Here is a 24,926-nt window from a genome sequence, read left to right on the forward strand (position 1 = left end):
GTTAGCAGAAAGCAGATGGCTTAAATGTAACACACACCCATTCTTCTGTTACATCATCAAGTCTCCATCCCCCACATATGGATGCAATTAATAAACAGATATGGGAAGAGGAGCCTTTTACAATTGAGTTCCAACATTGCATAACCCACAATGGAACCCTGAGAGGAACTGCATATTATTCTTACCATTTCTGCACTATAATGTATGCAGTCACAACATTTCTGTATTCAGTGTACGCTGATCTGCACTTGTTTAGTATACAGAGCACACGTGCCAGTGTGATGAATAAACCACTTTTTTTTTTTAACTACAAAAGATTCAATCAATTCCTTATGGACAAAATATAATCCCATCCTACATTTTTTCTTAATCGAGAAGCCATTTGACCCAGATATACGTCACAAAGAAAACACTAATAACAACGTCAATTTCAAGCTTTTTTAAACCTAGTTTTACATTTAGATTTGCTGTCATATAATGCACACTTAAAAGTTGTTGTTTTTTAATAGTTCATTAATACCAGTTAAATATAAAAATTAATATAAATTTTTCATTCATTATGTGATGCCAAAATTCACTCGAAGAATATATATTTTTTAATATTGTCCATTTATCTGTTAGATGTCATAATGAAAATAAATATAGTATTATATGGTATGAGCCAGAAATGTAATATCGTTGAATTAAAAAAGAAAAATTTGCACACAAAAAGTAAAAATTTGGTTTCCACGATGGTAACTAACACTGAACTACATTGTGCATGTGATGATCATGTAACAAAGTCACTTATGACTGTTTAAAAGCATTATCTATTGCCTAATGGCAGTGTGAAGTATATCATGTACAGTACAATCTTATTCCAAACTCAGATTATGACTGTCTCCAACTATAAAATCGATCCTCTGTGTTTCCCAAAATAGAGCACAAAAGGTTTAACACAATGAGCAAGAGAGAGAATAATAAAATAATTTCACCGTTATACAGCATCTATGAAGGCATCAGATTGCAGAGGGACGGCCTTTTTTGGACTCGTGGATAGAGGAGCTCTCAGCAGTTTGTTTCAGATATAACATTTACCAGATGTTAGCGCATCTAGTTCTTCTTCAGTATCTTGCATTCCACATGCAAGAAAGTAACATACACAAATACAGAACAGACCGTAACAACCTTGAATTTAGAGAGCTAGTGGTGAGAAACTGCTGATATCACATTGATGAGCACAAATAAAAACCTCACACTTAAAGCTTTATATGATGTTGTCTGGTCTAAATTTTATCATGACATAAACGTCATGGACAGCACATTTCCAAGCCACTTTCCCTGAAAGGTCAAATACGTGTGCCGTATTTGCACACAGCAGATGACAGTCATGCAAACCTGCCACAGCACGAGAAAGAAATACAAAAACTACAATGTTTTTTCCATCTCAATATATTTTATTGTAATAAAAGATCTACCAGTTTTAAAAAAAAAGCACAAAAATAAAACGTGAACATCAATGTGTACTCCACTGAACGGTTACATTGATGTAAAAGCCCATCTAGCTGTAAACCAATCTTTTATATCTAAATGAAGCTAAACAAGAACGCAGGGGTGCCCAGTCCTGTTCCTGGAGATCCACCCACATGCAGAGTTCAAATCCAACCCTGATCAAACACACTTGTCTATTATCAAGTCCTCCTGAAGATCTTAATTAGCTGGTTCAGTTGTGTTTGATCAGGGCTGGAGCTGACTTTGCAGGAAGGAAGATCTCCAGGAACAAGATTGGGCATCCCGAATATTGAGGGTGTGTACAGGTGACGTCATAGCATGACATTTAGCGAGTCTGCGTTACTCACAGTCTACAACAGTCTCCTCTGTGGTCAGCTTCAGCAATGCTTCTAGTCGCGTGGTTTGGTAGCAAAGGTGAGGTATCCAGTGTGTCCTGCCATTTCTCTTGGTGGTGTGGCAGTCCTGCAGATTACAGAGGTGTTCCCAGTGTTTGGGACTTCCTCTTGATTAAGATCTGAAGCCATCTGTGTGCTGTTAGTGCAGCACTCCTCTGGTCCAAAGTCAGGTAAGGGCAGAGTGACAGAACGAACGTCATGCACCCGCAGCAGAACCTCCAGTGTGCAGATCTCCTCAAAGCCATGGTTCAATAAAGCCTCACAAGTCCTCTGGACCTGCTCTATACACGGTGAGAAGGAGCAGAGACGACCTCCTGAAGACAGTGAAAAATATATATTTTTTTTGTATTAGTAGCATATTAGCTAATTATCATACTAAAGCCTCAAGTGCACTATTAAAAATAAAGGTTCTTTATTGGCATCTATGGTTCCATGAAGAAATTTTAACATCCATGGAAACTTTTCAATGCACAAAAGCTTCTTTATACTGAAAAAATAAGGTTCTTTATACTGGAAAATGTGTCATCTCATTTAGATTATAAAATGTTCTTCATACTAAGAAAAAAAAATTCCAGGACACACCAAGCGGAAGTCAAAGAAACTAGCGGCGACGAAAGCTTACTATGTTGTTGCCTCTCGTCGGCTGCGTCTCGGCCAAAAAGCTGCGCTTGAACACACCAAAATGACTAAAGGCGACCGTTAACTAGCATGTATGTCCTGCGCCTGCATGTAAGAATTATCCAACTATATCAGCAGGTATCTATAGTCTATTTTCATCAAAAAGGGAAACTAAAACTAAGACTGCAGATATAAAAACTGTAAAACAAAGCAGTGCTTGCTTACGATTTTGAATATAAATCATGTAGATCACTTTCTTCATTCCAGTCGGCTCATGTAATTATGAAAATATTTGTTCATTCGAATGCTCAGGTCAGCCTTCTGTCTGTACAGTCTTGACTTCTTTGTTCGCCTTCATCACTTTCACTTTTATTCTCGTACGACTCATTCGCTAAGTTAAAATCCAGACGGCCTCCTATGCCGACCGACGCTCAAAAATTAATTTTATAATGGCAGTGGATTGCAACCAACAGATTAAAGCTCAAAAACATGCATCCATCCATTGTAAACGAACTCGAAACGGCTCCAGGGGGTTAATAAAGGCCTTCTGAAAACGATGAGTTTGTGTAAGAAAAATATTAATATTTAAAACTTTATAAAGTAAAATAACTAGCTTCCGACCAAACAAACATACGGATTGAGTTGTAAAGCGCAACTTATGCGAGTAATGTGACGTACTGCTGATATTTACGCTATGCCATGACGCACTACGCTACTTCTGACGTCATACATTTTGTAAGTTGTGCATTAGGGGCAAGTATGACCGCTTGGCCGGAAGCTAGACATTTATTTTGTAATGTGTTAATTATGAATATTTTTCTTACACAAACTTGCTTCAGAAGGCCTTTATTAACCCACAGGAGCCGTTTGGAGTTTACGATGGATGCAGGTTTTTGAGCTTCAAATCTGTTGGTTGCAATCCACTGCCATTATAAAACTTGGAAGAGCCAGGATATTTTTTAATATAACTCTGATTGTTTTCGTCTGAAAGAAGAAAGTCATATACACTAAAGATGGCTTGAGGGTGAGTAAATCATGGGCTAATTTTCATTTGAAAGTGAACTAATCCTTTAAGAGTGTATACTTCATTTTTGACACGAACACATAGCATATGCGTACAGTCAAACGCATTGCCTTTCAAAGTATACTTCATTTGATATCGCAAACAAGGCCACTCACACTATAAAGTTTCATCTTTGTCCAGTGTGTCTGCGTTTTTTTGCATTCAGTATAAACTAGAGTGGCATGTCTCTCTTAACTAACTCAAAAGTTCATCACAACAGTGTAAAACAACAGACTGGGCCAGTGTTGCCAACTTGCTGACAAACTAATGCAAAAAAATTCAATGCATTTTTCAACTGCAGGTTTTGTGGCAGAGACAGTCACTCTCTAATTGGACTGTTGAGTCACAACTGACGCTGCACTGGTGTTCCTCATCCAGCGTGATCCATGGTCTCCTGAGACTGGAAAATGCCTCTCATTCTATGATTTAGATCTCTTTTAGATTTAGAGATTTTGGATCTCTGTGACTCACCATGTCTGTCTACAAGTTTGCATCTGTTCTTTATCAAACCACTGAGCAGATACACAAGTCTCCAGCACTTGTGCTACACTCTGTGCAAACATGAATAGCTGTTTACTAGCAGTTTAAATGAACCTCCCTGTTTGACAGCAACAAGAATTACTATTTGTAAAACCTTATCAAATACCAGACAAGACCACACTTGTGTCTGACGTCAAATCAAACCTGAAACTATTTGAAAAGCAATGAGGAACAGAAATATTTTTGCTCAGTTCTCTTTTAAAAGAAATGGCCATTTGACCGCGACAGTGTTCCTCAGTAGATCCAAACATTTCATGCAGTAATTATTGCTGTAAACTGAGGGGCAGACTCAAAAAAAGAAAGAAAAAAAGAAGAAGAAGATATTTTACACGATTTCTGCACTTATTTCAGGTGCAAGTCTACAAAATCTTGTATAGTGGATGTAAAGCTGAAGTGTCTCTAGGGGTATCAAACGGAACTGCAGAACAGATGACCATTTTAAAACAAGTCTAAGGGTGTACTCACACTGGGCAATCTGAACTGTGCCCGAGCACAGCTGACCCCTAAAGTCTGGTTCGTTTGACTAGTGTGATCTCTCTGTACTGTGCACGGGCACGGTTTGTTTAACCATCCCTGGCCCGCTTGGAAGAGCTGGGCCAGAGCATGTAGTGTGATCGCTAACCGCGCCGGACCATGGAACAGCTGCTACTTTTGTGTGCGCTACTGTCATTACGACAGCAAACATCTTCTATTACTACTGGGATAGTACACTTGAATTAATTCAATTAATTCAAGTATATTTAGGTTTATAAAGGGTCTGGTTCTCACCTTATTGATGAACCTGAATTGTAAGTTTGCAAGTAAAGCTGCAAATTCCTCCATTAAAGTCAGCTGCCTCTGTAATAATCTTTTGATACGTGCAGCACAATCAAGTGAAAATAGGGGACAATCACGGCAGGGCACGGTACAAGGCAACCGTGCCTAGTGTGAGTACACCCCCACCCATCCACCAATCCACCATTGTAGGTAGCCCCACCCCAAAATCACATAATTGGCCGAGGAGATAGTCTCATCACACCCAGTAGGCTGTTCAACAAATACAGTTCTGTGGGTGCAGATTTCATGCAGGCCTGCTGAGAATAATCAGGAAGTGATGTCGTAAAGAATATGGTTCCTCCACAGGCTTACTGGAAGCAACCAATAACTCACTAAGCTGTTAAGGGTTAGAGAGCGGTCGACATGCACATGTTTGCATATTGTTGCCTTACTGTTAAACGGTTTCATAATAACATGATAAATAGAGGAGTAAAGCTGAAACAGCAATCTCTTCCACTCCTTTGCCATCTTGCTCCACTAACACGATTGGAGGGAATTTGGGCTTAAGGTGGTATTACTAACATGCACAAAAATAGCCACTGCTGATCAGAGTAAGAAGATAGAAAGGGTTATGTGAGGAGAGAAGTATGAGTAAGAGACATTAATGGGTATAGTTTACTCTTTGAATCTGTCTTTAGACTCAATCCAATCACATTCACCTAATCCAGCATGACCCCATCCTTCACTCTCATCATTCGCGATAGAAATATAATGAATGGGAACCACTGTAGGAAAGCAACGCAGAACTGTCTCACTCTCTTCTCTTGAGCCTGACAATTTTCACAGGGATGCATCAGGGATCCAAAGTCACTTGGTGCCTAAAAAAATACTTTTATAAAACACAAATAGTTCAGGCCCTCAATGCTGATTGGTCAATACAGCGTTCCGGCCATCCTAAAATCTGCAATACAGTAAAGGCGATGATATACGGGGCAACTTTGTTGCTGGCCAATGTTGCCGTCAACGGGCAACCAGGTGTGAGACAGGGCCCAAGACCGATCTAATGTATCCAGATATAATTCTAAATCACAATAAAGCCTCTTATAACTAATTGCTTAAATATCAACTCTGGGTAACAATTTTTATTTTTTTTACAGTGTCCTTGTTACATGTTACATGTACTTACTATAGTAATAACAGTTAAGTATGCATAATTACATGCAACTAACCCTCAACCAAACCCTAATCCTATAGTAAGTGCATATTGTTAAAGGATATTACTCAGTACTTACAATTATTTTATAATTATTTAAAATTTATACTTAATAATTACACCTTAAAAATAAAGTGTAACCCAACTCTGTTGCTACCCTGCTGTCTAATTGTGATTCTACTTGTGGGTAGATCAGATGGCAAGCAAACAATCAGTTCTCATTATCAATGTGTTGGATGCAGGAGAAATAGGAGTAAAGGACTGAGCGACTTTGACAAGGTCCAAATTGTTATGGCAAGGCCACTGAATCAAAGTTTCTCTGAAACAGCAAGGCTTGTGGGTTGCTCCCGGTCAGCAGTGATGAAAATTTACCAACAGTGGTCCGAGGAGGGACAAACCACAAACTGGCAACAGGGTGTTTGCCACCCAAGGCTCACCGATGCACGAGGGCAAAAAAGGCTATTCTGTCTGGTCCAAGCCAACAGAAGTCTACTGTGGCTCAAGCACACACAATTTTAATGATGGTTATGGGAGGAATGTCACAACACACAGTGCATCGCACTCTGCTGCGTATGGGGCTGTGCGCATTTGACCCCTGTCCACTGTCGAAAAGCGCCTACAATGGGCTCGCGAGCATGGGAATTGGATCTTAGAGCAGTGGAATAATGTTTCCTGGTCCGATGAGTCCCGTCTTCTTTTACATCATGTGGCCGGCTGTGTACATGTGCTCTGTTTACCTGGGGAAGTGATGGCACCAGGATGTGCTGTGGGACAATGACAAGCCAGTGGAGGGAGTTTGATGCACTGGGCAATATTCTGCTTGGAAACCCTTGGTCCGTCCATTCATGTGGATGTAAATTTGACACTTGCCACCTACCTAAACACTGTTGCAGACCAAGTACACCCCTACATGACAATGGTGTTCCCTGGTGTTCTAAAATCGTCTCAAAACATAAAACACGTTTGTTGTCCTTAAACACTCTCAAAGGAATTTTTAACTATTTTTCATTTTACCGAATTGGTGGCAAATTTGTACAATGTGCTTATGCCCCACTAAAGTTTAGGTTTAGAGTGGACCTAATTTTTCCCCCCTAAACATTTTTACTTTTTCACACAAATCAAATCGTAGTCTGTGAACATCATACACTACGTGATTTCTGTGAAATCTGTCAACTCTAAATGCCCAAAATCTGTAGAAAAGCTTTGATTTTTGGCAACTAGCATTGACTCCAGACTGCAAATCGGGGGGAAATTATTGGATTTTAGATGGATTACATTTATATGGATTAGATTTATTGGATGGCATTGATTGGAAAATGTCAAACATGTTTGATAGTTTGAGTGATGTTTCTGTATAAATTTGTTTTGTTTAGGACGACATAAAAGTGTGGTAGTATGTGATCCTCAGTTGGTTTGTGCAGAGAGAGAGAGACAGAGACAGAGAGATTGTGCAGTTGATTGTGCAATTCCATTGACAAATAAGGCCTTTGCATGAAAACGCAGTCATAAACAGAGACATAAGGTCTCCTGGCAACAGGGGTCTGACTAAGAAATGAGTTACACCAACAGCTCGGATTCTCTGAGCACTTAAACTGAGTAACAAGACTGAAAGGCCAAAAATGAGAAGGAATAAAGAAACAGGCCGGGTAAAGAATCAGCTCAAATCACTACACACTCTGACTGTTGCATAATAGCAATAAAATGTACATGTTGTGAGAAACATGTTAGTAGTCAAGGACAACTGGCTTGGAGTTAACCAAAGTTTAATAGTCAGAGCCATGCTAAAGTTTTCTGCACTGAACTCCTGATAAGTATTGCACAAGATCAGGAAGAGACCAGCTAATGTTGAGAATTCCAGAGCCTTGCCCATGCTCACTTAAGTCTCACCACATGCCCCTTTATGGTCATTATTACCCAGCCAGCAAAACATTCTGCATGTGTGTATATAAATCAGAGTCTCTAAAAGGGGGTGTAACGTAGAGCGCTGCAGAAATTCCACTATAATGAGACAGAGACTCGATTTCCTCCATGAGATCCTCTCTAATCTTATACTCCGCCAAGGCAGATCTTTACACGCATGTAGACAAATTCAAAGTATTTGGGTAGTTATGAAATTGCAGCAGTGTCTGTCACTGTATGACGTTACTTCAACCGAAATGGTTTTAAATTAATTATTTGACCTTTATCTTGTAAAATTATTGTACGTGTTTTCAATTAATTTATTTAAAATTTTACCCAAATAACAATTAGATTAGATGAAAAAACATTTTGGTTTGTTTTTTCATCTATTTATCAAAAATTCATTAAATTACAGAACCAACCAACCAAAAAACAAAAAAACATTCAACTACATCTCAGCTTCAACCTTTACAAAGGCAGGAGAGTGATGGGTTAAAAGCCAAGGGCTATGTATGTTTATGAAAATTCCTCTTTCAGTATCCTATTGACACAGGGGAATAATTCATACACAAGGACTGCTGACCCCTTACTGGGACACTGACTAGTCTAGGCCTGCCCAGTAGGGCAAAGTGAGTTGTAGTTCCCATGGAAACAGCCTCTTGCCAAGTGGTCTGGTCACTTCTGAAGAAACCATTCCTGACATGCCCACTCGATAAAAAAACGAATAGTTGTTCCAACAGAATGATCAGAGAAACCACAGACAAAACAACTATGAAATCTGTTCGAGCTGGGCAAACTCAAGCCAAAGTCTTCATGATTAATTAAAGTTACTGGTGTGACATCATTTTGGTACAAAACTAAGATGTAATTATGCAGAACAAGAGGCCTCTGTCTATGATTCACAGAAGCTGCCTCAATAACTGAGATGAAAACCTTAACAAATGTAAACAAGAAATTCACAATTTAATTAGGAATCTCACCCCAAACTTCCCATTCCATAGAGGTTATTTGGGCATTTCATTGAGGTCAATGGCAGATGAGGGTAGTTTAGGCTTATATTACACATCTTTTTTTCTTTTTTTTTTTGGAAATGTCCCTTGATTGATGTCCCCCCTATGGTATTCTTAAAACTACCTTGGTTAACCAGGAAAATGCCATGGTATATACTGTATATCAAAGTCCCATATATAGAAAGTACTTAAGGTAAGTGTGTGCATATTGATAACTTTAAAACGGAACCATTTATATGCCTGTAAAGTTGTGTTCATAAAGGTCACTGTAGTATTCAGTAGCATTTATATCTTGTGATTTGAAGACTCACTTTAGTGGCTTCATACATTAGTCATGGCGACAGAGAACCACATGCCATTTAGCATTAATATGGTAATAATTTCTGTTGTTTCAGTTGTGTACTGAGATCTCACCCTTGCGTTTCATGGCCCTCTTGGCATGTGTGACTGCCTCCCACGGAGAAGGGATGTCTAAAAAGACCGCATCAGCTACTCCTGTGATGCCGAAGCCCTCCGCGCACACATCCTGGTTTCTAACAGTAACCAGGTGAGACACCTTGTGCTCCTTGAACTCCTGGACGGCCTTCTCGGCTCGCTGAGCGTGGAACTCGACTGTGTGCAGGTGACCGGTGGGAGCAATGGTCCGCAAAATAGAGTGAGACAGAGAGCCGCTGCCTGTACCTGGAAAACAGACACAAAATCTGCTGTTATAACAAGCCCACCACTGGGAATAAGTGGTCTGAGTTTGAGATACCTTATCAAATTACACTTTTTCGGAATGCAACAGTTTCAGACACTAAATAAAATAAATGTAAACACATTCACCTCATTGCTATAACCACATTAACAGGATAGTTCACCCTAAAATTAAAATGATCATTTACTGACCCTGCTGTTGTTCTAACGCTGTATGCAATTCTTTCTTTGTTCAGACGACAAAAGGGGAATTTTTAAAAAATGTCCTGCTCGGGCTCGTCCATATAATGGCAGTGAATAGCGACCAGAATCACGCTTTTTAAAAAAGATGCAAAAGTATCACAAAATGATAAACAAGCGGGTTAGGTGAAAAACAAAACGAAATGTGTTATTTAACCAAAATCCTGACCTCGATGTGACCTCTTCTCAACGTGCGCATTCGTGAACCGCAGTTCACTCCGACTCACCCAGAAAAAGCACACAAGTTGTGAGAAATCAAGATTAATAAATATGCGTCATAAAATACAGTGCCTAGAAATCCCAAAACAGTATACTTGTACTTTCTTCACCGAGTTGAATATCTCCAGAAGTGTTTGTCTGATGACAGCCAGAATGATAGTTGACAGAGATGTGATCACTTTTTGTTGCGACAAACACAACAGATATTAACCTCAAAGAAAGTACATGGATTGTATTTCATGTTGCGTTTTTGTTAGGCTAATCTTGATTGCTCACAACTTGTGTGTTTTTCTGGGTGAGTCAGAGTGAAATGTGGTGCTAATAGACTCACAAACACACACATTGCATAGCTGTGCACAGAAGACCAATGGCCAAGATCAGGATTTTCATTAAATAATACATTAAATTTTGTTTTTTCACCAAACCCTATCGCACACACCCAGAACACTTAAAAAATATATGGCACGTGTCGCATAGGATCATTCTGTAATACTTTATTTTCTACTTTCGCTTTTGCTAGCTTGATGCTGGTCGCATGAGCGAGAGCGGGACATAAAAAAAAATTAAAAAAAGACTTTTTGAGTTCCAAAAAAGAAAGATTGGCATATTGCATTAGAACAACACCAGGGTGAGTAAATTATTATTTAATTTCAATTTTAGGGATAGTTCACCCCAAAAGGAACATTTTTGAGCTTGAGCTTGAGCTTCTGTTTACCATGTTTGATGTGATCTCGTGTTTAGTTTCTATGTGAATAAAAACCTAAATGACTTTCACAATGTTTTTATGAACTTTTTAATGCATCAAAGTTTTGGTTGCATGGACTTTCAATTGAGAGACAGAAATCTCATTAAAAATCTCTTCATGCATGTTTCAAAGATTAACAAAACGTATGGGCTTGGATTGAATTTTCGGTGAACTATTCTATGTAACTATTCCAATATTTAATTTTCTAGAATAAGACTGGAATAAGCCAGAATATGCACCATAACGTTATGCTCCATATTTGGATCAGAATATGCACCATAATGAAGTGTCTTTAAATATGTGCAAATTGCAATTCTGGGTGATTACATGTTTAATTTCAATTGTAATATTCCTGTACTATATGTCACTTTCATAATAAAGTCCTTAATTGGAAAATTGTGCATGTAAATGTGGACAAGAGCCTTCAGAGTTCATACTAACTAGACTACCTTTACATGTACCAGGATTCAGATTAAGAGGAGAATCTGCTCAATGTGATTAAGACAATACTAGGGAGATATAAGTAATTGAATAAGAAATAAGAGGGACTGACAACTCCATAGTGTCTTGCACATTCTCATGCTCTACATTTTACAATTCACTGCACTGTTGTGTGCTTTTGTCTATGACATGAATGAGAATTAATGAGTTGATTAAGTTGCTGTGCAGAAAATCACGCACCGCAATAAATGGCAAAAGCAAGCCTCTCCAGTATTTCCACAAGAGAATAGCAAGAAAAGTACATGCATATTTTATTTTAGTATTTGGGCCACTAATATGTGGAATATTACAAAAACAAAAAAATATCTTATTAGATGAATATTGACCTTAATCAGAAAATAAGAGTTAAACACAGTAATAACGTGTGCATGAACATGTACATTGTGATACACGTGCATGTGAGCAAGCTCTGGTGTTAATGGCCCATCTTCCTCTTCAAGAACCCATTAGTATGCTTTTGTTCTCATAGCAACAATAGGGTCAATGTTTAGTCCACAGCGTTGCATTCAGAGACAACAGTGAATGACGTAAGGACGAGAGGCTCAGCAGGGGAGAAAGAACACACCGAATTATTCCAAAAGAAATATCTAATAGTATCCTTGAATGATGAAAAACAAACTTCAGCCTGCACATGTGCCAATTTTGTGGGACAGTCACACTCACCTGAACACTGCACTGATATCTAAGTGTTAAATGCTTGTCCAGCTCAATGCGTGTGGAGGGCACCAAGGACAGAGTGTGTGTTTTGTGTGTGCACGCTCAACAGCCTTTAATGGATTCATTCAGAATACAAGAGGACCAACAAGTTGAATGAGCCAAATTGAAAAGAGTCTCGTCTCCAACTCATCTCTGCTGAGCCTACTCTGCCCACTCCAACTAGACAAGTCAATTTTATTTGTATTGCACTTTTCACAAAACACCTTGTTTCAAGATGAACAACAACAAATATCTGCCAAGTGAGCTCAGAAAAAAAAAATCTATCCATCCATCCATCTATAAAAGAGATGTGCGAGACTAGTTGAATAGTCGATTAAACAATACTGCTGCTGCTAGTCGACCTGAAACTACTAGTCGTTTAAATATACAGGGTGAGCCATTTATATGGATACACCGTAATAACATGGGAATGGTTGGTGACACCACATACACACATATACTTTTTTTACACGTTTAATGTTTTGCTTTTATTTACCAAAGCTACGTTTAAATTACCGTCATATTAATGTTACATTTTAAAATTAATATATACTATTTTGAAAAGTGTATATCTGGAGCAGAAAACAAAAATCACCCGAGTTCAGAGAAATGTCCACTCGGATGATGAGCAAGGTGAGGGAGTATTTTGACAGCCAAAACTTTTCTATTTTCTTCTACATCATGTTGAACTAGCATATAATTAAGCTTGCTTATAGGATTGTTATACGGTTATGTATGGACAATACGGTATGAAATTTTATATCGGCTTAAAGGAGAAACAGGAAGAATGAAACTTAACTGAAACTTGAACAGTTGCTATATCAACATCCTAACAAAGAGAGCACGCTTACATAATGTATTGTTGTCAGTACACATCAAGGTTTCTTGTGATTTTGGCACCCGTCATGTGTACAGATACTTTTCATACACGAGAAGTGCATTCAAACCCGGACACGCAAGTGGTTACCACTGTAACGAACAACAATACCTTAACCTTATGTGGACTAACTTTTATTTGCAACCCTCTATGGACACACTGAAGCTTGAGTCGTCATTGGCTAGTACATTTTTCATTTTACTCACCAGACTTTTTATATGGAATGATCAAGAACAAGAACAAAGCAAATAAAAAAAAAATTCTACATAAATATAGTATAAAATATAAATTTCAAACACTATTAAAGACAAATTAACAGTCTGTAATAAAATAAAAACAAACTACAACCAATAGCACAAATAAACACAATAGAACAGAGATGCAAATTAGGCTAATTAAACAGTGCTTTTCATTTTTTTTCAGATAAATCTAACAGTAGTTAGATACAGATTAGGTAGATTAGGCACAGAAATTGAATAATCAAATGTAAAAACACTGCAGTCTTCACTGTATTTAATTAAATAGATGGATCCTTATTAAAGGTGCTGTAAGCGATCCTGGGAGACGTTACTTCTTGTTGACATTTGAATTGTTGTCAAACAAAACGGATGCTAGCTAGACCCTCCCTCCTCCTCATCCCGTCTCCTCCCCTCCCTTCCGACATAAAGGAAAGTCCAAATAGTCATTACAAACAAAGTTAAGTTTTACTGATACTTCATTCAATGAGTAATGTCGCCAAGTTAGATAAATGCTTTTATATATTATTGCAGAACAGAATGCAGAAAAAGAGAAACATTATCTTAAAATCATCTCGCCACCTGAGGTTATAAATAGCTCCCATACAAGGACGCAATAATAGCATGATAACGTTCGCGTTTCCCAGTGAGCATAAACAACGGCGGCGGCGTAAACAAATTTAGTCAGTTCAGTTGTCAATAGCCTATAAATGAACATTCAAATTCATAAACAGTGGATGAAAACAATCATTCACACAAATTGTCGCCCTACTGTGAATTTGCTTGATCATTTACAATAGAGATTGATCGCTGCTAGAAACATACATGTTGTATTTACCAAAGTTAATGCTGACTGCATAGATCTAGCTAATTACATCCTTGTGTTGTGTTGGTTTAGCGAACATGAACGTCAGTTTAGAAAGAAAAATGAATTTACCTGTTCTGCAAAAACAGAGCAACTGTGTCGGATTGGAAGCCCTTCTGCCGGCGGAGTTCTCGCCACCTTTTAAAGGTTTTTCCGATGTAAATTCGGGACTTCGTGCGTTCCTTATCCTTGTCCCGCTTCTTTGCAATTTGTTCATCGGAACGTCGTCTCTTTGGTCGTGTTTCGGCCATAATTCAATCTTCCCTCTTCATGCTTCTCTCTCCTCCACACCCCCTTCATGTGTACGCGCACAACCCCCCAGACCCCACCCTCAAATACTTCTTGTCGGTGATTGGCTGGAGCACTGTTTGTTATGTTTCGTGGTGCGGGTGAGCCCAGTTCGTTTTTGTTGCTGTTTGTGGAGCCTGTGGTGTCTAGAGAGACCGCGGTTTTTTACAGTGTGTTCAGGGGACAGGCAGCTAGCGGATAGTGAGGAGATGTTTGCTGTATGTGACAAAAAATGTTTTGGCCTAAAAAATGCGTTGCATCACTTACAGCACCTTTAAAGTTACAAAAGTTATACTAACAAGAGCATTGAGTGATTTTTTGCAGTGAGTCTTTTGTTGTTTGATTAACATTTAAAAACAGACAGAAGCAGGAATATTAGGCTGATGTCACTTTAACACTGTGTCCTAACCAGACGCGATGCGATGAGATTCCAGCGACAAATAATTTGTCTGTCCACACTAGACGCGACACGACTGTGAGATGTGTCAAAATCAATCAAAACCCACAGCCAATCAGAACAGCATATGGACGGAGTCTCACGGCAAGTGCACAGCACCAGAGAGTAATCTTGACGGCACTCACAAGAAAATGGATAAGTAGGCTCCATAATCAAATTCACAAATATTACACCATTATTAAAAATACATAGGCTGAGTTACTAATACAATCTTTGTCAAAGAATACACTTGTTTGTTCATAGTTTGAACGTTCCATTTGTTTCATTTACATTAACTGAACAGCTTCAGAGTCATTGGAATGGTTGTATTACTTTTTTCAGGTTGAATGGTGGCCGTCTCGCTTCCCCCTAGCGCCTGTAGGCGAAAAAAACACCCTTGCAACTTTGGGCTGGTGGGCATATAACGTGATGGGAGGGGGGAGAGTCGCCAACGAGTTTTTATGACAGTGTTGTCATATCTATTCTGAAGCTGTAGGGGGAGCTCTATAGAGAAACCCGCAAGCAAAAAGTGAGAAAACAGCGAAGAAATTGGCAAACCTGCATAGCGCAGCTAAATAAAGTACATAAACAGTACCTGAGATTATCATTGCCACACTTTGTTGTTCCAGCCGCGACGTCGCAGAAAAATAGAATAGTGCCGTCTAAAATAGTATCGTCGCGTGTCTAAGATAGTATCGTCGGTGTAAGACAATGCACGGATCCATTATACTGATACTGCACACATGCGTTTTCTTTCTCGACTGTTTATGTTCAATTAAGAAATAACTGACTAATATGTTTACTAGGATACTCGCCAAGACAGGCATGTTGACAATTTTGTATGAAGACGTGAAATAGAGCTCAATTCAGTGATTTGAGTGCTGTCAGACACAGCTTTGGCTATTGAGTTATTTTCACATCTTCTTGCGCTTCAATGTTCAAATGAATTAGGCTTTAAAACATGCAAATGATAAACTTAATGATGATGCAGTACTTGCCTGAGATCGAGACAGCGTCAATTCTCTTTTCGTGGCATGTGTAACAGCCTCTCCCTTTCTCAAGGTGAGTACGATAGTGCAGAGTGTGCGAGAAAACGACAGAGGGCGCTTTCAGCCAAGCGACAGTGCGTAAAGCTCAGTAGGCAATCTACTAGACTTATTTTTTGCCTCCAACTCAATCAGGCGAAAGAAATCGTACAATTTACTAGCCATTGGGTAATTAAATTATTTTTTTAGTCGGCCAGTGTGAAATTCTGTCGCACATGCGAGTGATTTACTCACATTGTTGAGGCTTGATTTGAGGAAATCTGTTTATAATAGGCTATTGATACTTTGCAGTCACGTGATATCTGGCGGGCGACAAACGCGGTTAGTGCATCCAATCGCACAACAACTATCTGACATGTCGTGTACACCTCAAAACACAAACTTTTGTATATTAAAACTGGCAACGTCTTGGCAAGATCCTTGATTAGTTTACTGGTTTTCGTTGCTAGAGAATGACGTTCTTGCCCGCCAGCCAGTACAACTGACGTCACGTGCAAAGTATCAATTACATTTATATCAACAAAGTATCAATTACAGTCCTATTAAGTCCTATTGATTCAGTTGATTTGAATAAATATGTAGGCTATATAATGGCTGTATATATGGCTTAGGTTGCTTAAGTTTAATATATGATGATCAAAATGCAGGCCAAGCACAATTGCATGTATCTGGCCTATTTTTGCAGCATTCAGTATGGGATTTTACTGTTCATAGATTAAGTAGTCTATTTCAAATGGATCAAATGTACAGACCGCATGTGGGTGGTTGACATGACATGGCCTTTTTTTGGTCCAATGTGTCAATGTTAAGTAAATTATAGAAAAATATATCAAAAACTCTGATGATATTGTTCAGAAAGTGCTGTTTTATATGGACATACAGAGCATTCATGGGTTTAATCTTCCATTTTTTCACAATTTTCAGGCAAACCAGAATAAACTCATATGGCGTGACTGTCCCAAGCACATCTCACAAATTTTGATTCTGAATAAAAACAAGAAAATTAATTCATTTTCTGTTTATTAAATCATATATTAATATCCCAGATGTCTACTTGTGAGTCTGCTTGACTAAAAGTTCAGGCATAATATTTTGAATCAGCCCTTAACTAAAACGTTTTGTCCCGGAAATGGATATCATTAGGTGTGACGCCATATTCCCTTTTTTAAAAGGGCAATTGTTTGGAGATCTTTGGGGTGTGGGGGTCCTCCTTCTTTCAGGAGGAAGAACAACACCTCAGAAGGACAATGAAAGTTACAATTAGAGTTTTCTCTCTTCATGGTTTAAAAAAAATCAAGTATATCCGGCACTCCTGCTTCAGTTCTCTTTTGCGCTGTCTTTTGGTGTGACACATTTTACACAAAAATGCCCAAATGAAATTACTTTTCAGTCAAAATTACCTTCAAAACTATATTGTCATATTGTAGTTAGCATGGTTTTAGCATGTTAGCATAAAAGCACATTGCTTAATGTCATGCTAAGTACATGAAACCTCATATGGTGTGACACAAAATCATAAGGTGTGACAGGGTTTTCTTGTCACACCATATGATTATTTTGTCACACTATATGATATGAATTGCATTTAAATACGTAAATATTGTTCTTAGATACATATTTTATAACTAATAGTTAAGTTTATTGAATATTTTGACCTTTTAACACATTTTGATACTATATTATGTACACATTTAATATCTATACACCAACTCAATTTGGTGAATCCCTACTATCCCATTTTCAAGCTGGATCCATGTTAAACTACAGCATTTTGTCACTCAAATGTTTCCCTTTATTTATTTTTTTTTTTCAGTTTGAGGTAGATTTCTATGGAAGCTTGTTTCCGCCACTGAATAAAACATTTTAAAAGATAATTGCGACTTTTTATCTCACAATTGCGAGTTTACATCTCGCAATTCTGACTTTATTTCTCAGAATTGCGAGATATAAAGTCAGAATTGCGTGTTTTAAAGTCGCAATTGCGTGTTATAAAGTCAGAATTCTGAGATATAAAGTCAGAATTGCATGTTATAAAGTCAGAATTCTGACTTTTTTTCTCGCAATTGCGACTTTATATCACGCAATTCTGACTTTATATCTCAGCATTCTGACTTTATATCTCAGAATTCTGACTTTATATCACGCAATTGGGAGATATAAAGTCAGAATTGCATGATATAAAGTCGCAATTGCGTGTTATAAAGTCAGAATTCTGAGATATAAAGTCAGAATTGCGTGTTATAAAGTCAGAATTCTGACTTTTTTTCTCGCAATTGCGACTTTATATCACGCAATTCTGACTTTATATCTCAGAATTCTGACTTTATATCTCAGAATTCTGACTTTATATCACGCAATTGGGAGATATAAAGTCAGAATTGCATGATATAAAGTCGCAATTGCGTGTTATAAAGTCAGAATTGTGAGATATAAACTATTCTGAGGTAAAAAAAAAAAAAAGTCCGTCTTTTTTCCCCCCCTTAGAATTGGACTTTATATCTCACAATTCTGAGAAAAGATGTCAGAATTGCGAGATATAAACTCGCAATGATGTGTTATAAAGTCAGAATTGCGTGATATAAAGTCAGAATTCTGAGATATAAAGTCAGAATTGCGTGATATAAAGTCGCAATTGCGAGAAAAAAAGTCAGAATTCTGACTTTATAAGACGCAATTGCGACTTTATATCTCGCAATTCTGACTTTATATCTCAGAATTCTGACTTTATATCACGCAATTCTGACTTTATATCTCAGAATTCTGACTTTATTTCACGCAATTCTGACTTTATATCTCGCAATTCTGAGAAATAAAGTCAGAATTGCGAGAAGTAAACTCGCAATTGTGAGATAAAAAGTCGCAATTATCTTTTATTTTTTTTATTTTGTGGCGGAAACAAGCTTCCATAGATTTTAGTAGATGGCGAGATAATGCGAATAAAGAAAGAACAACAAAATGATACATCAGCTTGCTGTTCGGTCATTGTTTTACTCATCCTCATTTTGAAATGAATTTATGCATTAAATAAAAAAAAATGTTCAATGATTTACTATAAAGATTATTATAATTCATGTAGTTAATATTCAGCAGATTAAAATAAAAAGTGCAACATCAAATGAATACAGTAAGTGGATTAATGCATGTGTTATAAACATATGATTCTTTGCTACTTTGAGCAGAACTCACTGTTTTAAACAATTTTGTGATTTTTGCTGTAACTGAAACAATGATTCACTTGTCAAACTAAGTTGGGTTGTTTGTTAAATGCAGCGAATACAGATTTTTGCATACAGATTGTTGTGTGGTGTGACATCATATGGCGTGACACCATGTCAGTTGGTGTGACATTCAGAATTTTGAAAGATATTAAGGCTTTTTGGTTATTAATCATAAAATCATCAATGTGACAGATGGGGAATAGTGCCAGCAAAGGTTACAAGCATTTTGGTACTTTTATAGCAAGGTATTCCCAAATTAATTTGAAGTATATTGAAAGATTACAAGTAAACGTCTGTTTATGAGTGATGATAAAGTAAAATAATGCAAAATGTAACATATTTGCACATAAGAATTGCTATACTTTTATATAGTAATGATAAAGAATCAGGATAAATTTACTTACATTATCACATTATACCCCTTTTTAATTTAATACACAATAACATTCAAGTCACACCATATGACATTTTTAGTCACTAAGACAGTAAACTAGTGAATAAATGTAAATTTTAGGACAAAATCTTCAAGACCACATATATATTTGGAAATATAAGAGTTGGTAGAATATAACCCAATGAGTTCCATGACTTACATTTGAGATTTTTTAAAAAAACTTTTTTTTTTAGCCAAATATGTCAACCACCCATGTACAGTCTCGATGTACAGATTTATATATATATATATATATATATATATATATATATATATATATATATATATATATATTTTTTTTTTTATATATATATATATATATATATTTTTTTATATATATATATATATATATATATATATATATATATATATATATATATATATATATCAATGAAACCAAAAGCTTGTGGAACCCACAAAAGCGCTGTGTTTGTACTTTGAAATGTGTGTGCTCATTAATTGCGCTATAAATTAAATCATAGCCTTTTGAAGTATTCACATTAAACCGTGTCGCAATTCCTGTTTTCTGTACCCAAATGTAAGGCATCTTGAAATGATCATTAAGACTTTCATATACTGTGTGAAACATTAAAGATAATTTATGGCCTTCAATTTGATAAAACTGCATTTAAGACTTTTTAAGGACCTGCAGGGACAATATACTTTTGTTATTGTGTTGAACAGAAATTATTCAATATTTTAAATAAAGCATCTGAACAAATCTTCATTCAGACTTGCTTTACTCCCATTTTTAGAATGAACTTTGCAGCAGGGTGGATTTCAGAAGTACACTAGAGAAAAGTGGGCTGCATTTAATCTGACAGGCTGAGCTGTTTTTGAGCCTCGTAAGAGTAAAGTTACATTGCATTAGGGTTATATTGCCTGTCAGGCAATATGGAGCACTTTCATTGATCAAACCTCCATCAGAAAAATCCTTCTGTGTATGACTGTGTATCTTGAGTTCACCTGCTTGACACTTAAAAGTCAAGTATCTCCTTGCTACAGCAAGGATAAGACTGTATAGAAGATATCTAAAAATTCAGAAGACCAAAATCCTTTGATGGTTCTCATTCTTACCTGACTCGCAGACGACGGAGCCCGGTTTGAGGTCCAGCATCAGTGTGATGTTGGCAATGTCTGTCGTGTAGAGGATCTGTGTTCGGTGGGGAAGGTTAACAGTCCACAGTTCTGGTGTGGGGTGCAGCACATAAACCCAACCACCCTTACTGCAAGTCACTTTGGTACCAAAGCGCTGTCCAATCAGGTCGCTGGAGTGGCGGATAGCCCCATAGCGGGTCTGCGTCTGAGCTCCGGACTGAACTTTGATAGGCATCATGGAATCATGACCCAGGAAGATAATGACAACATCCCCGTCTTGGATGAGCTCGGAGTATTCCACAAAACTCATGAGGCACAGCTGGGTTTCAACTTCAGTGAAAAGTGTGGCCTTGGATGATTAAATTACACTGGTCTGTCATAAATGAAAACACACAAACACATTATTCTCATAAGTTAATGGACAAAACATTTACATTAATATTTATATTCTATCATATTACTTCATAGACTAAATTGAATATTTAGGATATTCCCATTTTTAAAAAATATATATTTGTGTTGATAAAAAAAAGCATAAAACAGACTCAGACACTATTAATTTTAACTTGATTATAAACAGCATGGCAATAAAGAGCTATGCTGTCATGTTTTTAAAATCCTGTAAAACTAATTTCTGTACTTTTAGAGAGATGGACCAAAAATTCCACTGTTGACACTTCTTGGAAGATTATTTATGTCTAATTGTCTATTATGGCTTTTGTTTAAAGCAATTAATGCAATAATGCCAAGAAAGCAGTTTTTTTATATTAAATAGAAACGTAAAAATAAAGACACTTGGAATTAAAAGTAATAATAAATTAAAATTAAGTTAAAATAAAAATAAATCTAATATTGTAACGGTTTACAAATGTAAACGTTTAATATTTTATCCAATATATTAAGATACGCATAGCCCATAATTTCAAATAAAAACACGAACGTCATCTAACTTAACGTTACTCAAAATCCAGTCAGTGCGTATTTTGATTTAAATAACGTTAGTAGTAATAAACCGTTAGTGACCGCAACCTGTCAAACTTGCCAGCACCTTCTGTGTAACCGCAGTCCGGAGACAGTTCAGAACAGAAAATCAAAATGGGCAACAATATTGTAAGTTAATCTGACAATAACGCACTTGTTGATATCTGTGAACATTTTTGTTATTTTAGGTAACGTTATTTGATTCAGCAAGCTCAGCAAGGTGACCAGGATGAACGGAAACAGCGACCACCGGTTTCATTACGTTACAAACCATCGACTACTAAGAAATATAAATATTTTTAAATGATCGTTTTAACAAGAGGGCTAAACTGAATGTGAACTAACACTTTTTAAAAAGACCATTCATTAGGCTAACTTACATCGAGTACAAACTGAAGTGTTTTTCAAAGCGTAAACAGAGTAACGTTAACGTTAACCGTTACACGCATTGCTGGAAAGGAAGCGTCTGACTGACATGTCTTAACGACCCCGTAACTCACATCGTTCGACATAAAGATATGTTTAACATAAAGAACGACTCAAAAACTCACCGTTTCTATAATTTTATATTAGGGAGAGAGCAGAAAGACAGTACAACACGTGTGTGCGGCTAGTTTGCTTGATAAACCGCATGCATGCAGACGCGGTCCGTCCTACAAAGCGGCTCTTTACCTCATCTGGATAGACTCAAACGCATGTGAACGCGTTGCTCGCCATATACAAATCTACAACTTGTCGCAAAACGTCTACTTCTCACGACACAACCAGTCTCAGGAAAATGATGTAAGAGTATTTTAAAGGAACAGTATCTGTTTTAACGTCAAGATAAACCAAACAGAAATGTGCGTGGTGGTTTCAGGACGGTGTTTCACAGCCCCACAACTCTAACTTACTCAGACTGAAGTAACGTTTTCCCTTCAAACCAGAAATGCTCTCCTGTTAAAGGGATAACGTCAGTTCACATGTCATTATTTACTCACCCTCTAGTTATTCTAAACCTTTATGGACTTCTTTCTTCCATTGGACACAAAAGAAGAGATTTCGAAGAATGTTATTAGTAAGGAAACAGTTGCTGGTGACCAATTTATTTTTTACGTTTAACCATGCAAGGGAATCTTAACATTACATTACATTTTTGCACATCTTATAGCCTATATTACATATTTGTTGAGAGCAGTCAAACTATTCCAGTGTCAGATTCTTCCAATGGGATGAATGGATTGCAAATAGCAGCCAATAGGAGCGGCTTTCATGTAGCAGTTCCGCATCACAATCCGTACAGCGGCTCTTCCGTAACATGAATCCGTACAGTGACGCTTTGAATCAAATGTACAATGAATCACTTCCAGGTCAAATAAAGTTATAAATACCTCTGGAAACTGTGTTTTGTCCTCTTTAATCTTCTTCACGCATCGTTGAAGTCCACGCCCTTTGAAGACGGCATTTGACCGGTAAGTACAATGACACCCGAGGGGCATTTTAAAATGGCAGTGGGCGGGGATCTCGCGTTGACTCCGGCGAAGGAGGGAAGAGAGTCCGCGAATGAAATGAATGAAGTTTTGGTCATGTGGTCTATAGTACTGAATTTAAATGTAATGGCTATTGGGTATTTAACATTTGTAACCTAAAATGTGTGTTATAAGGATAAAAAATCCCATTTTAAACGGCGGTTTAAAAACTATGCTCACAAGGTCTTGTAAACGACCTGAGGTGACTGAACGCGCCATTTTTGTAATGAACAATATTTTGCAGATCAGCGATATAAGGTCTTTAAAGTGAACCAAAGAGTCAAATGTGAAGTAAATTGTGTCATAATGAAATCTAACTACTATAAGACACCCTGCACGATGAGGCAGAGTGTCCATAAACGAAGTAAGTAGCAAGCTAGCTTAAGCAGAAGAAACTGCACTTTGGCGTGCACTTTGACGTGCGCTAGAAACAGCTTTTGTACACTTCAATGAACAGCGCTGCTAGCAGCTAAATGCTTTTAACACATACATTTTGCTTCAACTCAGTGATCTCAAAGAACTAACTAATGAATACATGAATAAACATTGTTATACCCATTTTATTAAGTTTATATACATAGCTATAATGTAAGCCACCCAAGACAAATGTAAACATTTTGATAGCAAAGAACTTAATGCACAGGTGAATGAATGAACCATTTATTAATCATTTTTTTAAATCAAACAAAACAGAAAACTAAAAAACGTTTGTGTTTTAGAAAATGCCAAAACAAAACAAAGGTTATAAAAAATGGTCCGAAGAGGACATGAAGGCGGCCCTGGAGGAGCTGGAAGCAGGGGGGAGCTTGAGAACGGTGGGGGCCCGCTACGGCATCCCCCACAACACTCTTCAGGACCATCGACGAGGCCGCTACACCTACCAGCCCCACCCCAGCCGTGCCCTCCTCCCGGAGGAAGAGGCATCTTTAGTTGCTTATATCATATGGATGGGCAGGCACGGCTTCCCCGTGACAAGGGCCGTAGCAACGCTGATGGCCACTGGCATTGTGAAGGCCTCAGGACGCCAGACAATGGTGAACTTCGAACATGGTCTGAGCCGTATGTGGTGGTGCCGTTTCCGGGAACGCCATCCGGAGCTGTCGGCCAGGACCCCCGACCCCCTGGACCGGCAGAGGGTCTTTGGTGTGACGGTGCCTCGGGTGGAGGCACTCTTCAACATTTTGGAGCCCATGTTCGCAGAGAAGAGCTGGCATGATTGTCCTCACCTGGTATTCAACTGTGATGAAACAGGTTTTGGGGACAAACAAAAAAGCAGAAAGGAGAAAGTTTATGCACAGAGGGGACAAAAACATGTGTATCGGCAAACTGTGGTTACTAGGGAGCACATCAGTGTCCACTGCTGTGCTAGCGCGGCAGGTGTGAGCATCCCTCCCATGATAATATATGCTCAATGCCTGCCTAGTAACAGCTATGCGCTAGATGGCCCCCCAAACGCCCTGTACGCCATCAGTGAAAAGGGCTACATGGATGGGCCCCTGTTTGTGAGGTGGATTGAACATTTCTTGAAACATGCTCCGGCAGAGCGTCCACTCCTGCTTACTTGCGACCAACACGAGACCCATATGTCCAAGGACGTGGTGGACCTCTGTCGGGGCAATGGTGTGGAGGTGGTGTGCCTGCCAAGCCACACCACCCATGCCCTTCAGCCCCTCGATGTGTCCCTCTTCGGGCCACTGAAAGAGGCCTTCACCAAGCTGGCAACAAATATGGGCCTGGTTAGGGGAGACCTTGTCCTGGGGAAAAAGCATTTTTCCTCGATATTAAAATTTGCTTACCCAAAGGCGGCCACCGTGGAGAACATAAAGAAGGGGTTCCGGTTGACAGGCTTGTTCCCCCT

At 38.1% G+C, this 24,926-nt stretch overlaps 1 protein-coding gene across 8 annotated transcripts; it reads right to left on the reverse strand.

Moving 5' to 3' along the window:
* Positions 1 to 1,420: 1,420 nt before the first annotated feature.
* On the reverse strand, positions 1,421 to 23,036 carry trmt61a (tRNA methyltransferase 61A). 8 transcript variants are annotated; one of them, XR_014029076.1, is made up of 5 exons: positions 22,931 to 23,013; positions 20,559 to 20,952; positions 9,400 to 9,666; positions 1,795 to 2,200; positions 1,422 to 1,603 (listed from the first exon to the last, which is right to left on the reverse strand). XR_014029076.1 is itself a non-coding variant. In XM_081351097.1 (4 exons), the coding sequence occupies exons 2-4, from the start codon at positions 20,887 to 20,889 to the stop codon at positions 1,881 to 1,883; spliced, it is 918 nt and encodes a 305-aa protein (XP_081207223.1). In that variant the 5' UTR covers positions 20,890 to 20,952; positions 22,541 to 22,840; the 3' UTR covers positions 1,421 to 1,880. The 8 variants fall into 8 exon arrangements, 4 of the variants coding, with proteins under 4 accessions (XP_081207223.1, XP_081207224.1, XP_081207222.1 ...); XR_014029077.1 differs by lacking the exon at positions 22,931 to 23,013 and adding an exon at positions 22,541 to 22,588; XR_014029078.1 differs by lacking the exon at positions 22,931 to 23,013 and adding an exon at positions 22,233 to 22,286.
* Positions 23,037 to 24,926: the final 1,890 nt, after the last annotated feature.

This window comes from Scardinius erythrophthalmus (assembly GCF_964197995.2).
Source record: "Scardinius erythrophthalmus genome assembly, chromosome: 21".
In the NCBI taxonomy this organism is placed as follows: domain Eukaryota; kingdom Metazoa; phylum Chordata; class Actinopteri; order Cypriniformes; family Leuciscidae; genus Scardinius; species Scardinius erythrophthalmus.